At 39.6% G+C, this 18,419-nt stretch overlaps 1 protein-coding gene across 1 annotated transcript; it reads left to right on the top strand.

Annotated features, from left to right (window-relative positions):
- The first annotated feature begins 636 nt into the window (after window positions 1-636).
- pou4f1 (POU class 4 homeobox 1) lies at window positions 637-3,880 on the top strand. Its single transcript, XM_044143493.1, has 2 exons — window positions 637-989; window positions 1,419-3,880. The coding sequence occupies exons 1-2, from the start codon at window positions 867-869 to the stop codon at window positions 2,403-2,405; spliced, it is 1,110 nt and encodes a 369-aa protein (XP_043999428.1). The 5' UTR covers window positions 637-866; the 3' UTR covers window positions 2,406-3,880.
- Window positions 3,881-18,419: the final 14,539 nt, after the last annotated feature.

Raw genomic sequence — 18,419 nt, 5'->3', positions numbered from 1 at the left:
TAATTTAGATAAAGACCGTGCAAGGTTTGGTAATGTATTAAATCAATTTGTTTTGAACTCATCTGGCAATGATGGGCCTTAATGATCAGGTGGTGCTCCCCATTTGCTTTTAATTAGGGGTGAAAAAGAAGGACCCTGCCACCTGGACTGGAAACTTTACCAACAGAACTTGATATCCTAATAGTGGTTAAAAAGGAAAACCAGAATAGAGTGAATATTCTGATATAATTAGGTGTGTGATTTCATTAAATGTTACTTTTCTGTGATTCAGATTACAACAAGAAAGAGTGTAGACAATTGCATTATAAAAAATATATATATATATATCTATAAATTTAGTTACACAAGCCAAAAATTAGCTGCACTGGGTCATTTGTGAACTGGAGCTGAAGTAAAGAATGAGGCCTGAAAGCTACTGATGCACTCCTGCAGCTGGATAGACAGAAGCCCTAAAACGCAAGCAACTACTCTCCAGATGTGATTGCCTGCCCTATGAGCAGTTTTTTTTTTTTTATCTGTCAGCCAGTTCAATGTTCTGGCAGCTCGTGTCTCGCGAGAGCAGCCGAGCACGGGCTTGACGAGATCTGAGGCGCTCAGGTGTAAGAGCCTCTCTCATCCCCAGCAGTGGGGGAAACAGTAGACAGATAAGTGCGTCTGAGAGACTGCAGGCATCTCTGTGATCTCCGGGCACAAGGCTGCCGCACTCGGCGCACTACAGAGCGAACCGCACTGCATCATTACCGAATAGGCAAAGGATCTGTGATTATCTATGACTATTTTCCAGCTCTCGTAGCTGTTTCCCCCCCTCTATTTTATTTATTTAATTTTTCTTCTCCTGAGCACTTTAATTCGAGACGTTCGCCAAGATGATGTCCATGAACAGCAAACAGCCGCACTTCGCCATGCATCCCTCCTTACCCGAGCACAAGTACACCACTCTGCATTCCAGCTCGGAAGCTATAAGGAGAGCCTGCCTGCAAACTCCACAGGTAAATGATCCCAGAAAACTTTACCTTCTGTGTCACTTTTCCTGCCTCGGCTGCTCGCAAGCGACGAGCGCTGTCTTGTGCGTAATAACGAGAGGCGCTTCAAGGCACTTTCCGCCAAAGACGCGCGCTTAATGTTTTTTTCATGTATTCCACAGCAATCACTCGGGAGAGTCTGTGATCTTTTTGAAAGCATGCTCACGCAAAAGCCCGGCGTTTGCCGTTTTTGTATTAATTTTTATGACTTCCCGCCTCTGAAGGAATACTCAACTCTGCTACGTGTCGCCAAAAGTACCGACTGACAGATGCATTTATGCACGTTTCTTTTTCCTCTTTTCCTTCCATGTGCCTTTTCCTATTTTGCACTCACTCACTTTCTTCTCCTCTTCCCTTTCGTTTTTTTATTTTTATTTTTTATTTTTGCCCTCGCAGCTACAGAGCAACATATTCGCGAGTCTGGATGAGACCTTGCTGGCCCGGGCAGAGGCTTTGGCCGCCGTGGACATCGCCGTGTCCCAGGCCAAGACGCACCCGTTCAAACCGGACGCCACCTACCACACGATGAGCACGGTGCCATGCTCGTCGACGTCCACTGTGCCCTTGGCCCACCACCACCATCATCACCACCACCACCACCACCAGAACCTGGAGCCTCCGGACATCATGGACCACATCGGCTCGCCGTCCCTCGCCCTGATGTCCAGCTCGCACGACGGGACAGGCGGAGGAGGTGGCGGGGGAGGCGGAGGTGGCGGCGGAGGGCTCATCTCCACCTCCTCTGCCCACCCGCATTCCCACATGCACGGTTTGGGTCACCTATCCCACCAGGCAATGAGCATGAACTCGTCGCTCACCCACCACGGGCTCTTACCGGGCCATCACGGTGGAAGCCAAGGCGGCCCAGGGCTCACAAACCCCGGACTTCCCTCCATCAATGACTCGGACACAGACCCAAGGGAGCTGGAGGCTTTCGCGGAGCGCTTCAAGCAGCGGAGGATCAAGCTGGGGGTGACCCAGGCGGACGTGGGCAGCGCTCTGGCTAATCTCAAAATCCCCGGTGTGGGCTCGCTGAGTCAAAGTACAATTTGTCGATTTGAGTCCTTAACTCTGTCCCACAACAACATGATTGCGCTCAAACCCATCCTTCAGGCCTGGCTGGAGGAGGCCGAGGGGGCCCAGAGGGAGAAAATGAGCAAACCTGACATTTTCAACGGCGGGGAAAAGAAACGGAAGAGGACCTCGATAGCAGCCCCGGAAAAGAGGTCTTTGGAGGCTTACTTCGCCGTACAGCCTCGGCCGTCCTCCGAGAAAATAGCGGCTATAGCTGAAAAGTTGGACTTGAAAAAAAATGTGGTGCGAGTGTGGTTTTGTAACCAAAGACAGAAGCAGAAAAGGTTGAAATTTTCAGCTGCTCACTGATGGGCAAAGACAACAGAGAGAAATGAAATGAAGAGTTTGGGTGACTGAATGTGGGGACCAAGGGACACTAACAAGACACCATTTTCAGTCTTTTGTCTCCAGCGACTTTACACGTTGGTGCACAAGGGGCTGTAGACACCCATTTTATGAGGCTTCATATATCTTGTTTATTTTTCACGTTATTGGTGAATGTGAAGTATGCAAATACCAGACTACACAAATTTCGCTCAGTTGTTGCGAGGGAAAAGTTTAGCGTCGTCGTCATTGCCTTTTAAAACGCTCAGAAAGACGTAATTTGCTTGATACAATATAGCGAGTTGTTTTTCTTCTCTAATAGGCCTATGATTTGAAATATAGCCATTTACGAATTACCTCATTTATTGTTGAACTGTGTTTCCGTTTGATTCTTGTCACTGTTTGGTATAGAGTAATTCACGAAGCTGTTCATTTTATTCATGTGTTCCTTTATTCTGATTTTAGAAGCTGCTATAAACTTCCAATTTTGTTGCAAACTTTAATGTCTAACGAAAATAATAATAATAATAATTAATAAAATAAATTGGGCCTGCATGAAATACTAATTCACGGGAAGAAAATAAGCCTCTACAGGCCATCACAATAACTACAGATATATTTATTTAAATTTGCACACACAAAAAAAGACCCTTTAGGTATAGATCGACATGGTTTGTATGTACAGACTACAGTTTATCACGTACAAGAGGCGAACTCCTGTGTTTTGGAAACAATTTCTAAGGGTCTTGCGACACCTTTGGCATCACAGATCCGAGCACGAAAAGCTTGTGTGCTTCATGAAGGAGTAATCACGATTTAAAAAAAAGAAATAGGAAAATTTTCTTTTATGTGTTTCAGTTTGCAGTGCAAACACTCTATGCATTTGAGAAAAATAAATAAATAAATCACTGCTTACAGTAGTGCTATCTACTGATAGACCTTATTTTTTGTGGGTGGTTGTAAGTCACTGTTAAATGCTTGTTTTTGCATTAAGATCACCTCGTTGTTTGTCGTGTTAACTGTTACGGAGTCGTTGTGTAAGTACTATTTACTTTGTGCACAGGTATGTTTACAAAACTACGGCGACATCTGCATCACGGAAAATGTCTCCTTCCCTCACTCACAACTTCTACACTCTCCTCTGTTGTCCTCTTACTTTCATTGGTACTCTCAATCCTGTACGCCAAAATCCAACGGGGAGTGTGTTCCAGCAATCTTCTAATAAATCAAAGAAAGAAAACCGTGCTTTTTTTTTTTCCTGGTTGTGATTGGACACGCTACTCAGGGGGCTCATTGTTGTTGCACAATATCATAGCAACAACTTTGTTAAAACTGAAATGATTTTAGTACGACATGCAGTTATGTTTTCCCCATTCAGCTCTGTTTTCTTTATTTTTCTGTGTGTCATTTTTTAGTTTTTTTCCTCCTTTTTTTTTTGCTAATAAAGCTTGGATGGGAAATGTATTTTATTTGAATCACACATATTCAATCAAACAACGATTTATTGTATTCTCAAATTAAAAATATGAAAGATATTATTAATAATATTCACTTACATCCGATTATTATGTAATAATAATAATAATAATAATAATAATAATAATAATAATAATAATAATAATAATAATAATAATAATAATAATTGTAAGAATAATAATTAATAATAAATTCGTTTTGTTTTTTCCTATATTATACACTGGACATTAGTTTAAAAGAGAAAAAAATCGGATAAAAGTTTGTTTCCAATAGCTATCCCCTTAATAATAACAATATAAAAAACAATAATAATGCACTATTTTATTAATAAATTAATGTTCTTTGCCAAGTAAAATTGCAATTAGCATTTTTGAAAATGTCAGGATAAAGCTCCACTCTTCTAGATTTATGGTGATGCCAGGCCTTGACAACACACCAGATCCACTGAAGTGTCACAGCAAAGTCAGAATAACTCCGCGGTAACGTAAAAGAAAGCATGCAAATGAAGAAGAAGAAGAAAAAAAGAAAGAACCGAGCAAAACAACACAAAGTAATAAAATATCAGATTTTATCTTTGAAATATGACAATGACATAACATCCCTCCTTTAACTGTACTGTTTTAACTCTAAACCTGCACGGATTTCTTCTTCTTCTTCCTTCACATTCGCCTGGTGCTCGGTCCTATGAATTACTCTGAATTTTTAGAAGCGTGTAATGCAATATTAATCGAGGTTTGCCGCTATAAAATGCAATACTTTCAGTCGGCATTCGGGGTTTTCAGAGGAAGTGGGCATGTGGAGGACGTCGTTTGTGTAACAGCAGCGAAAGCTTCTCGTTTCTGTTTTCTGCAGATATTTTTGGCTAAATTGGACAGAAGAGGAAGCGGCTCGTCAAAGTAAGTAGGCCTTTTTTGTTTTTATTTCAAATAGTTTTCAACCTGAATGAGCAAATAATGATTAGAGTGTTTCAGAAACAAAGCTTAGAACGGAATACAGCTTGGTTATTTTGTAGGAAATAATAATTAATGCCATTTATTGAAAACTTGAATGGTATCTATCTATCTATCTATCTATCTATCTATCTATCTATCTATCTATCTATCTATCTATCTATCTATCTATCTATCTATCTATCTATCTATCTATCTATCTATCTATCTATCTATCTATCTATCTATCTATCTATCTATCTATCTATCTATCTATCTATCTATCTATCTATCTATCTATCTATCTATCTATCAGATATGACTTTATTTATTTATTTATTTATTTATTTATTTATTTATTTATTTATTTATTTATTTATAGTACGCAGCACCGTTAGCACTGAACACTCTCCACCAGCAGCAGCACCACACGCGCCACATGGCACATCATTTCAGCACCACGAACAGCTCCGCTGGCGGACTGAAGAGTAATGCATTATTGAAAGCCTATATCAAACAGCTCTGGGGTGCTGTCTCTCTGCACAAGGGGCTGTGGATGAAGTCGGACTGTCTGCCTTCACAATAGCCTCTAATATGTTAATGGCCGTAGGGGATGCCTGAGGTACCGTCCCCAGCTGCCTCGCCTACCATATGTCAAGCCGTTACGACAGAGCCCTCTATTAATCAGTTGGGGATATTTCATCGATGGCCTCGCCGATATCATAACCCTTAAAGCGCCATCAATACTGCGCCGCATCGTCACCTGATCTCAGGTATTCATAATACGGAGGCCTGAGAGAGAGAGAGAGAGAGAGAGAGAGAAAAAGGGCCTTCTTTCCCATTTGCATGTCCGGTTCTTAAACTCTTCCCGCCGTGTTACTTCCCGTGATGCTTTGGTCGTGCTTCTTTGGCTACAGAAAACTGGTTACACATTATTATTATTATTATTATTATTATTATTATTATTATTATTATTATTATTATTATTATTATTATTATTATTATTATTATACGCAAATTTCGCCCATATTAATCACCTCTTCTGCTTCCGCCTTTGTATCCCTGCGTAGGATGATGGATTAATGGTGGAGCCTTCCAAAGGATCCCATAACTTAATTCCTGCAGGCTACTAGTCAGGGGAGTAATTAATCTATACCGCGGATGTAAATAAAAGGAAATTGGATTCCTGACAGACGAAATGAGCGAGTCTCTGACACCACCTCGGCAAATAATGATTTCGCCACGTTATGGTTACGCGTGGCGCTTAGATTTACGAGCGTACGAGTTTTTACTATGGCTCTGAGCGGAAGAAAGTGAGCCTACTCTAATCGCAGCTGTTAGGCACCCAGGTTAAGATGGATTAGATCATTATAATTACAAGATGACGCGCTGAAGGTAAAAGAAAGAAAAAAATGCTCACAATTGACGTTGGTTGGGTTATTCTGATATCTTTGATATTATTCTAGGCCAATTTATGAATTTTCTTCCAAAGTAAATAAAAAGAGAAGCCTCAGATGGCTCAGTTGATCTAACAATGCGCGCTAAGGTTGGCCTTTGGACGAAAATGTCAAACCTAGGATGCGGATGGGAAGATCCCCCAGATCTGCACTCATTTCCCACTCATATTTGCTCAGTAATCCGCCGTGGCAGCCCTTCATCGCCGGGGACCCGGTTTGAGAGGCGGTGCTGTTGACACAAGGGTATATTTCAATCACAGAGGGTTCAGAGTCAGACGCACAACTTATTTGTCTAATAAATCCGTCATTTAGTAAGAAAAATATTTGATCTTGAGGGGCTGACCTCTTGTCATGTAGCGAATGACAGATAAAAATGGATATGGACGCATGAAGGATATGCAGGTCGCCTTGGTAACAACAACAACAACAACAACAACAACAAAAACTATTTAGATTTGTATTAGTGTGGAGCACAGAAGTCCTTTGTGGGTGTAGTTGTTTAGATAAGGGGTCAAAAAGTTGCAGAAAAGCAAAATAGTAGGTAACGTGACGGGAACAGCTCAAACTTACAGAACTGGTGATTTTTTTGAAGAATTGGAATTAAATTAATGACTAAGATTGGCAATCTATAGAAGCCAAATTTTATATTTTGATTCTTTGCTGTGTGAATTTTAATACGTACTTCAATTGGTATTGACACTTGTGATTATTATTATTAGTATAATAATAATAATAATAATAATAATAATAATAATAATAATAATAATAATAATAATAATAATAATAATAATAATAATAATAATAATAATAATAATAGTACTAGCTGAGGTAGTTGACAACGTTATGAGATTTACACACTATAATTTATGGAAAAAACCAGGGATAAACCTCTTCATCCTCTTGACCATTTTTATTTTGCTATTCCTAAAAGATCTATTTATAATTACATTCATTTTCTCACAAAAACCAACCAACCAAACAAAGAAACCAAAAAACAAACAAACAAACAAAAAAAAGCTTTGTTAAAATCGGAAAAGCTCCCAAAATCAATACTTATGTAGCAACCAACCACAAACTGAGTATTAATCAATGAGCCAGGATCGCCCATTCAGTTGTGTTTTGTGTCACATCTTTTCACCGAGCAGATAATTAGTAGGGTACCTGTAAACCCAACCTACAAGATACCTGTTGTAAATGTACACAACATTATTTCATAATGGCCAAATGTTCTGGTTTAGTCCAAATAAAAATTAAAATAAAATAAAAAAAATCAAACATCTGGAAATATGCTCGGTTTAACCTTAGTACAGTTATTTGAACTCACCGCTTGACAACTAAACTGATAAAGTGCGACACTAAAACATCAAAACACTTGTCAGTGTCTTCACGTGATCGTGGCGGGATGTTTCAACTCGTTCTCAAATCACGTCCCGCCACCTAAATGTCACTTTATGCTAAACCTGCCTCACTTCCTAAATGTCACTTATTTCCCAGTCCTTGCCTTCAAAGAGCCGCGGCGGCCCCGGGCAGAGTGCTCTTTGAACCCTGCTCCCTCTCGTCATTACTCGCACGTGCATCAGCAGGTAGGCGCTCGAGAAAAGAGAGGGACGAGCGACCGGAAGTGTAAGGGGGGTAAGAGGGATAATATGCCATATAAGGAGACCCAACGTCAGCGTCATCGACGTAAACTCAAGAGAAGCGACAGGAGTTTAAAACTAATGTTTTGTTTAGTGTGAATGTACAGATTTGTTGTTTATTTTAAATACTTTACTTTAAAAAAATAAATAATAAAATGTAGGAGAGGAACTTTAGTTCTCTGTGAGAGTCAGGCTCAGCAAGGTTAACCAAAAGCGAATAGGCTACCTCTACACAATGTCAGAATTTTTAAAACGCACATACATTCTATTTATTCTAACCTTAACTACATAACTAAGCCTAAATCTTACAATAAGTATGCACAATATTTTAAAACAAAACTAATGTATGTAAAAGAGAAATGCCTTATTCTTTTTTATATTGCAAATATTTTTTTCTCTTCTCGTTTTGCAATATGTAAAATAAGTAATTCTTGCTTGGAATGGTGATTTGTGCAGTGAATGAATGAATGAATGAATGAATAAATGAATGAATGAATGAATGAATGAAATTTTTTTCTACCAACACGACGAGTTTGTTTCTGACCTGTTTATGTCGCTGTCCTTCGTGTTGAAGTGCTTTGCATAGTCTTTTTGGGATAATCTCCAGTCTCAAGTATGTTTCCACGTAATAAACTTTGTTTAAGCTTCTACTATCAACTTTCCCATTTCCACCTTTACGTACTCTATTAAATGCTAACATGAACAAATACAAACCTATTTACAGGTGTTTCGGCTTCGAATCCAGGCGCTTGATCCATAACTCTTATTTCTGCGTGGTGTCCTATTTTGAGAACCAGCTTTGCACATATTTAAGGTCTAGACTTTCGTGTGGTGGGGAAATGTAGGGGCATTTCATGTTGCTGACAGGGGCCAGGTCCCCATCGGAGAGATATTCAATATCTTCCTCTGTACACACGGACTTCGATAATGAGGAGAGTGTCGGCCACCATTTGCCCGCCGCCACGCCATCAAATATTCATCACTGTTGATTAAACAGCCGGCAGCTGCCGATCGGCCGGTTGTCAAGTTTGTATCCAGCTACCTCTGCATACATTCAACCAGAATACAATACACTGGGCCTCCGAAACGCTTGCTGAAATTGCACAAAGGTTCACCGAGTGTCTATGCTACGAGTAACCCGTGAACGCGTCCGCGGAGGGGTGAGAGGTTTGTGAGGTGAACTTCGCATGCTCTCTCAAAATAAAGCGAGGCTTAAGCGGACATTTACGTTTACATCCCTTGACTATCAGCTAAAATGACAGAAAGAAAAATATATGTGTGTGAGCGGATGTGTGAGAGGTTACTGTGAGGCACCGTAAATATTTCATGAGTTGTTAGAGGTTGGGGTAGACAGGGAGGACTGCCCGGGAAGGTTGGTTCAACTCATTTGCTGAACTCGAAGCATACAGGGGAACAAATGTTGATGCGCTCTCTCTTCCTCTTCCTCTGTCTCTCTTTCTCTTTCTCCCTTGCTCTCTCAATGTTACGCACACGCACGCACACACTGAAAGTCTGAAATCTGTTAAAGTAGTGGAGCAGCAGCGATCATAAGACTTATTTTTAGCCCCTTCTTGTTCTGATACTATTCTAAAGAAGCAATATTCAATCACAAAGGGGCAGAAGTCTAATTATATCAAACTCTGGAACTATAACCTTTTTTTTTTTTTTTTTTTTTTTTTTTTTTTTTCTAAATGCATCTTCACGGAAAAAATAATGGCTAAATTATCCGGCTTCATCCAGCTTCACAAAACCCACAAAATTTATATAGAACAATTTTCATGAACATTCTCCAGTCCTCAGTCTTTTCATTCAGCCCAAGCACAGAAACAGAAACCTCAGGACATTTTTGATTCTGGACGATTTAAATGTTACAGATTAGATCGTCCAACTCAACATCTTTATTAACTTTTTTATCCATCACTAAATAATCTCTGTCTGAAACTATCATCCATGACAAATAGTCAACTGTTTTCTTGTTTAATTGATTTTACTTGATCCTAGTATATAAATGTCATAAAATTTCAAGTTCCACAAAGCCAATGACAGCAATTGAAACTCCAGTTTTCCATAATAATCACTTTTCATATCGGTAAACTAAAATAAACCGAAAAAAAGTAGCATTTTCACAAGTAGAAAACCTTTTGACAGTGAGCTTGATGACGAGTTTAATTTTTTAACTTTGTATTTTAGAGTTTAAGAAAAAACAACAACCTTAAAACCATGAAAGAATGAAACAAACAAATCCCATTTGCCATTTCCTTTGGTTGTCAAAACAGATGAAAAAAGAAAAAAAAATTAAACACCCACTAAAAAAAGGAATATTTTGATTCATGTCTATCTGAACAAGAATGCTCAACCATATTAAAGTATCTCACTGTTCATGGCTTTAAACAAATAACTGCTTGTTTTCTTGGTCAAATATACAATTTGCCCAACAGAAGTGTGGCCACTTATTGGTGACACTGAAAAACGACATAGCAAGCACTTTAGCTACAAACATCAGTGGAGCTCCATGACAGTGGACACAGGTTTCCCCTCCACCATCTAAAACACTCTGCATTTAAAGCACACTTTACTCTACAATATCGAAATGTTTTCAGTCTCTTTGAGGAAATAAATAAACCAAGGCTGATGCATGATGACACAACATGTTCATGCCTCAACAAATAGCTGGACAAATTGTGGAGACTGTTTGACTGCAGATGCTGAATATTTTCCTTCTCTTCCATTCAGCGTTGTGGGTAGCAGTAAACTGAAGAGTCTTTTTTTTTTAGAACCAAAGGCCATCTTGTTTTAAGAAAACTAACCTCAGATGAACTTATGAGGCTTGAGTTGCCTGGCAAAGTCCCTTGAATAACATTTTGAAAGCTCCATTATCGCTGAGCAGTTTCACATGAACATGTGGAAAAAAGAGAGACTTAAATAGTCAATGCATGACGTCCTTTTTGTGTGACAGCTGTTTGGAGAAATGGGAGATCCGTCACAGGTGGATCTCAGAGAAACAATCCCGGTTCAGAGAATACAACACAAGACCTAAATGTTTGTGGAATTTTAGTATATTGCTTTGTAAATTATTGGGAGTGTGAGAGCATAACACAATATTTTAAACCACTCCCTGAGGTGCAGGTTTGTTAAGTCACCATGCTACTGCTCTCATCTCTTCACTTCCTCCTCCTCAGTGGATAAATCACCACATTAATCTTCACTTTCCTGATTTAAATTTGAAGTGCAGGCTTGGCTGTAACTACTTTTATCTTGGGTGGGCATCATGTTCTGGTCTCGTATCTGGGTAGGAACGCCAGATGCATTATCATTCTTTTGCATCTTTTGTCTGCATTTGTGGACTTTTTACATGTTCAGTAAATAATATTTGGGATGCTGCAAGTCAGACATTGTTTAACAGAAAAAGGAAGCATCTCAGAGTGAAAACATGGTGAAGGGCACAGAATACTGACCATTGATTGCCTTTCGTTGATCTTGTTAGGATCTGATTACACAGACTGGAAAATGACCCCCTAAATCTCATTGCTGGAATGCATGAATAACAAAATGAGCTTTTTGCTGGACACCTAAAGAAAGTGGCACCTTAGAGATAGTTAATCTCTAAACATAGAACTTAGAGATGAACTATTGGTTGCATTTCTGCAGTTAAAACATTGAATCAGACATGCAACTCTTGAATCTGTCAACAGAACAAAAACAGGTACAAAACCTCCTTCAACAACCTTCTCTACATCCAACAGATGTTGCAGCTGCCTTGCATCACTATCACACAATGCATCGTGTTATAACTATGATCACACCCAAGAGATTCCACTGAGAGCCTCCAGGATCTCATGTTAGGTTTCAGCCATTCCTGACAGCTTTCATCAATTCCACATGTTCTGACAATGATTATGATGTCCTCAGTGGCCTGGCTTCACACCTTGCAGGTCACACGGTTGCGAAATCAGCTCTGCTGCTTATTACTCAGGGGACCTCATCGGCTCCTCAGAAGACTGACAGCTTTGACAGGTGGAGCTGGAGTCGGCTTTGACAAACTACTGATTAGGCTGTCACTCCGAATAGAGGAAAGCCAAGAACTATGTAAAACTCATTCACTTACTCACTCACTCACTCCCTGCGAGCCAGACAGGTAGCTGAATGAATGCATCAACTCATCGAGCTGCAGAGGTTGACACGGCTAATTATGCTTGAGTAATAAGCAGCAGTCACATTGATGTATCTCAGCAAGAGTTTCAAAGCACAGGCTCGGTTGCCTTAATGGAATCAATTTGTCCTTCAAACCCCTTGGAAATTGGTAAATAAAAACTGACTTGTGTTTGGATGTTGTGAGAGTGATGCCTGAACACTGTGTGCTGGTGTTGCCTAAAGCAAAAAAAAATTAGCGCCAAATTGTGTCGCACGGCAGATTACATCCATACGTACACGATTATCAGCAGAGTGAAATTGTTCGCATCAAGAAGGGGAGGGGTGGTAGTGCAAGAAAAAAAAATTTATTATTTAATCCAACTTAAAGTTGGATTTTTCTGTTAACATCTAGGTGTTATTCCCAATTATTAGAATCTGGAAAGAGTCAAGAAGAATCATGTGCTTGGCTTCCAACAACAGTGGCAATCAGATAGTGACATGTACTACATACAAATACACATTTTTTCTTAGTGTCATGAAATGAGATTTAGTTCAGTTATGATTGCCAACATTTCCATTTGCTCCATGCCAAAAATAATGGCAGAGACTTTTTTGTATTACATCCTGCCAATTTAAAACTGTACTTATTCTAATGTAACATTGTGTTTTGAACAGTTTTAGGAAAGAGCATAAGAGATGCGGTTGCAGATTAATTACAAAGGTTGATTAATTCTCTAATGACTTTGATTGACTGCTACTCAATTTCACCTATGTGGGCTGCATACTACCTTCTCATTTGTGCATTCTAAGAATAATGTTGTCTAAAACAGCCAGGATCCAAATTTCTGCCACTTATTGACCATCGTCACACAATGTAGTAGCCAGGGGAGGAGGTGCAACAGTCTGTGGAGAAGGAAAGGTGAGGAGATAAAGTGTACCACTGAATAATTCAGAACAAAAACACAGAGGAAAATCAATCATGTAGCCAAATCTGGTATTAATAGCCAATTCTACTAATATTAGGAGGCATGTGTTTGACAGAGGGTTTATGGGATGCGTTGAAGACTTTCTGTGGATTAACTGTCTCTGAACTCACTATGCTCTGATTTTATGAGTTTTAAAATAACCATCTGCTTAAAACTGTAATGTTCTCCACGTTAGACACTTTAGAGTTGCTAAGTAATTAGCGCTACATTGGATTTTATAATTGACAATCATGTACCTTTATTGGTCAATTACCTACCCTAATCAAGTGACTCAGCCAATTGTAACAGTCTTGTTATTACTCAATTAAAACAAATGCTCTCTGAGGTAGGGGCTTTGAGGCAGAGAGGAACAGGGGGTGTGTGAGGTGTTCCCACTATATCACCAGGTAATTAATATTTTCATTAACTCTCTCTCTGCTGAGCGCCGACCTGCCTCTGATCATTTCATTTCCCCTCCATGGGTTCGATACCGTAGTGGCTCCATAATTAGTTTGATTTACATCTGCCTCCTGTAATGAAGGAGCGAGGTCACTCCCTCTTCTTCCCTACGTCGAGTGCCACTGCTCTACTCACACTCCTGCTACATCCAATAAATTTGCCGGGTTGTACATGGAAGGAATAGGCTTTGGTGTATAGAGACAGCTCATGAACAAGAAACAGAGACTTGGTTTATGAAAAATTCACGGCCAGATCTTTGAGGGATTGTGGAAGGGCTTGTGTAGGGAAACGTTGCTTATTAATGATTGAAGTAGACATGGATGGTTCTTTTTCTGGCTGAAAACCGAAGAGTCTTACATGGTGCTGCGTAGAAACCGTTGGGATTAGGAGCAGTGTTGTCACAGATGAAACTACTCACTATCTAACATCTTTTGGTTGATTTGATTTGCGTCAAACATTTATGATCAGTGTGTCAAAATATATTTGTTATCAAATTAATAAAAAAAATAGAATGTGCGGATAGTTCTAGGTAACGCTCCACTTTTGGTAAGATATTGATCTCAGGTAAGTGAGAGCAGATGCAATGGATTTTATTTAAACCAGCACATGCGATGCAGTCCACTGTATGAGCTCCATGACTTAAGCAGCTTTACACTCAGCAGGATAACACAGGAGAGCAGATGAATGATTTCAGCATTAATAATGCTCCATTGATTATTGTTCTGCTGTTTAAAGGTGAATGGCAAAGCTTTCTGAGCAGCAGGGGATGGAGAAGTCTGTGCGTCTCTGAGAAGGCCTGATTTACATTTTGGAAAGTGCACCTGATTCTCAGGGGGTTTGGCTGTCGTTTTCACTCGATACTGATGGTGAACTTTCTTTGTTGTGGAAGACTCACCAGTCCTTTTACACACAAGCTGCAACACAGTTGCTGTAAATTCATATATGCTGAAAACCCATGTCCAAACCCATAGCTGTTCATTCTCCAACTATAAATACATAATAAACAAATTCAATATTCTGATTTCAACAGATCAAAAAGGCTTTAGGTTTGTTGTTGAATAGTCTGCGCCTCAATAATGCCTTATTTTTTACTTGACATGTTACTCATAGTCACGATTGGACTGCATGAGTGCATTTCAGAGGGCAGGAACGTTTTCCAAAGACAGAGACAAAAGCTTGGTCAACAACTGCTCTCCAGCCAGCTACATGTTAAGTTCATCTCAGTGTCATGATATCTAAAAAACCCCCCAAAAAACCCCAACTATTAGCATAATTCACAAGCAGCACAGCATAGAAATAAAAATAAAAAGTGAAGTTTGATCCTGCAGTAAATATGCAAAGCAGCTTCAATTATAAAAGTAAAAACAAAGGTTCTAATCTTATTCGCTTGAAGGTCCAAAATAATTGTAGCTTAAGCACTGCATTTGATATGAGTAAACTCAAACTCATTCATAAATGAGTGCAATAAATCCTTCATGTTGCGCCATACATCCAACTCCTTCGCTTTATGTTGCTTTGAAGCTCTTTGGGATCAATATGCATCGGCACACCTGCGATAAATGGTGCTAACAGGAAACATTACATGTTCTTGCTGCGGGTCTCAGATGGAGCCAGGGGCAAGCGGGTGGAAACATAAAGATAATCTTCAGTGCCACATAAAAAAAGGAAGCCAAAATAGCAAGCTAGCCAGACAGTCCATCGCGCCATCTCTCAGGCACATTTAGCCAGCAATGACTGCAGCCCTGCCTAGCATTTCCCCTTACTCAATTATTGATGGTAATTATCCCACCGTGCTTAGACTGCACCATAACAATATATTTTTAAACAAGAAACAAGTCACTGCACATTCTCTCAAGTGATCATTCCTGTGTTCTCTTTATTCTCCTCTTGATAAAATAATTGGTAGAGGGTTGAGTTTTCATGACATGGAAACAGAGCTTTGGCCCATCATCTGTTAAGGGTAAGTGTGATAAAGGTGCTCACTAAAAAGTAATATACATTTATTTATGAAATTATTTATACGTACTTAGGTGAAAGAGACAAAGAATAATGTGTATTAGGTATATGGAATCAGTAGTGAATACTTCATTTGTAATGAAATATTGCAAAATGACTGAATCAATCAAGCATTTTGAATAATATAATCTGAAAAACAACAATGTTATATTTTTTGTGGCATCTTTCTGAAAGGATTTCATGACAAATAAAACATCATACATAGCAGCTTCAGTGTGTGTTTAAAACCATCCCTATGCTAAATATTTTCACCATTCAAACAAGTCAAACTATCACAGTCTAAAAATATATCCCCCAACACAAGGCATGCAAACCTTCACTTTGCTAAACATACAAGCACAACAATATAACAAAATCGAAACAGCTCTCTTTCTCCCTTCTCTTTTTTTTTTCCTGGCTAAGATCTCGGCCTTACTGTCCTCTACTTCCCCTTCCATTTCAGTGGAAGGCCCAAGCTTGCCGTCTTCCAGCGCCGCAGGGCATGGAGCTAGCCAGCGGTGAGTTTCCATCAATTAGTGCACCCCCGCGGCCTCATGGCAGAGCCCACCTTTGACTGCGGTGAGATATTGATTAGTTCAGCTGCACTGTCAGGTCTGGAGTGTGCAGGGCCTGGTGATCCAAGGCCTTCGCCAGAGACAAGATCATGTCAAGTTTCTGACACATGTAGGCTCTCACATACACACCCGTGTGCACACGCATGGAGGTTAGCATGTGTACACATGCAGCTGCACACAGACGTGCGCGTCAACACATGAACACATACAAATGCAATGAAACATGCTCTCTCAGATGACTGCAAGGTGTGAGAGAGGGAAGATAAGAGGAGAAGTCCACAAGAGTTGCTTGTCAGGAGTGATGGGTGAGAACTGACAAGTGCTTGTTAGTTTTTTTTTTTTTTTTTTTTCTCCCTCTGCCCGGTGGAGTTGGTGTGAAAACAACAAGCTGCAGAGCCTCCACATTCACTCAATTAAGGTACAATATGATAATATGTATCCACTGGACAACATAAATGGCTGCTGAACACAAAGTTCAAAACAACAAAAATAAAAACAACAACATTTTATTCAGGTTAGAAGTGGTAGATAGGAAGCAAAAACATCTCCTGTCAATGCATGACAGCTATTAGCAGGGCACGGACATTAGTCTGTAATGTTCAGAAACACATTGCATCTGCATAAATGAATAGCACTTTAACTTTTCTAGTGAATATGGCAGCAGAGTAAAAATTAAACGCTGCTTGCCCAACCAAGTGATGAAGCTGTTTAAGGAGACCTCTGACAGCTGAAAGTATGGAAAAAAATAAATCTGGATCAGTGCTTCCCCATGTGCATTTCAAATATCGGCAAGACCTGTATATTCATAGGATGGTATTCATTGGGCTTTTGCAGTGATGCAATCAACTGCAACTCCACAGGTATTCACTCATAAAGAAAAATATTACCATCCACTCTTTGATGAGCACAACTCAGAAAATATTTCTTGAAACCATTTCAAGCCCAAGCAGAGCTGCAGTTTTTTGTTGTGAACCTCAAAGACAAATTGGACTGACCACAGGAGCCTCACTTGACAACTGTTAGAGTCTGATTCCTGTTTTTGTGCCACCGTGACGCCAAAAACAATCACAACAGTCTCAAAGTGAGCAGGAGAACACAAACATCGAAGGGTGCAGGTCAAAGAAAATGAGTAAATCCAGCAACGTTAATTTTGGGAAATAGCATTGATTTTATGTGTCAGCCCATTGTTACCTAATTGGAAAACAATTATACATTGTTTATTATCAAGTCAAGATAATAACTTGACTTGAGTTATTATCTTTAAAAGATAATAACTCAAGATAGGTCAAATAATAGCCAAGGGAATATCACTCAAATGTTGATATCAGTGATAAACATCCTAGTTTTCTGAAGCTTTTTGTTTCAGTGTCTGGGATTAAAATAAAACCAAAGGTGTTGATAATATTTATATTAGTTTTTATACAGCAATCTGTCCAATCTTGGTGCTGTAGATACTATTTTGAGAAAGAAATGTTTAATGATTTATAAGTTGATTTGTTAAAATATTAATCTTTAAATGGAAAATCAAATTATGATATCTTTGGAGAAACTGGGTTTCTATAATTAACTTTTCTTTCTGTTCACAGAGACTCAACAAAAATGAGTGAACGTCGGGAACCGGACATGAAATTGGACTTCATAATGACTTGGAGCAAAAAGCCATTGTCTGTGTTGTTACTCTGAAAAACAGGATGGACGTTTGGACTGTTGTGGGCAGCTGTACCTTGTGAGAAATTTAACATTTTTATCCTTTTGCCCTCTTTCATATTGTTTGCGCAAAAAAAAAATCCTGTTTTGTTATCTGTTTATAAATAAAAAAGATGAAATAGTGTTTTTATTTTTTATTTTGATAAGAGCAAACTTATTAGGATGCAGGATACATGTGGGCTGTTTGCTATACATTGGCAGAAACATCACAAAATAGTGCATCTGAAAGCAACACAGAAAGGGAAAAACACACACAAAACACTGTCAAACGCCTGAGGTATGCTCCACTTGAACGCTAGCTGCAATTAGTCCATAACCAAATGATGTGCTGCATCTGCACTTAATGCATTTCTGTATCTAATCAGTGCGAAGGCTACGGGGGACGTTCAGCCTTCATCTCCTGCCTCCCCGCTGTGTGCCCTGTACCACACCACTCTGTGTGGAGCGCAGGGATGTGTGCACCACTTCCTGTCTCCTCCCTACTTTATCCAAGCAGAACAAAGTTACTGTTAGAGAACTGATCCCCCCCTGCAGTTTCTTGCTCTCTGTTGGTTAAATAAGCCATTTCACCGTCTTTTCATCCTCCTCGCTCTGCCGCTTACACGAGCCGTCAGCCCGTTACGCCGAGATGTTGGGTGGTGCAGCTTCGCCATACATGTATGAGGAGC

The sequence above is a fragment of the Gambusia affinis genome, linkage group LG02, assembly GCF_019740435.1.
Source record: "Gambusia affinis linkage group LG02, SWU_Gaff_1.0, whole genome shotgun sequence".
Lineage (NCBI taxonomy): Eukaryota > Metazoa > Chordata > Actinopteri > Cyprinodontiformes > Poeciliidae > Gambusia > Gambusia affinis.
This window is presented reverse-complemented; position numbering and strand designations above follow the sequence as displayed.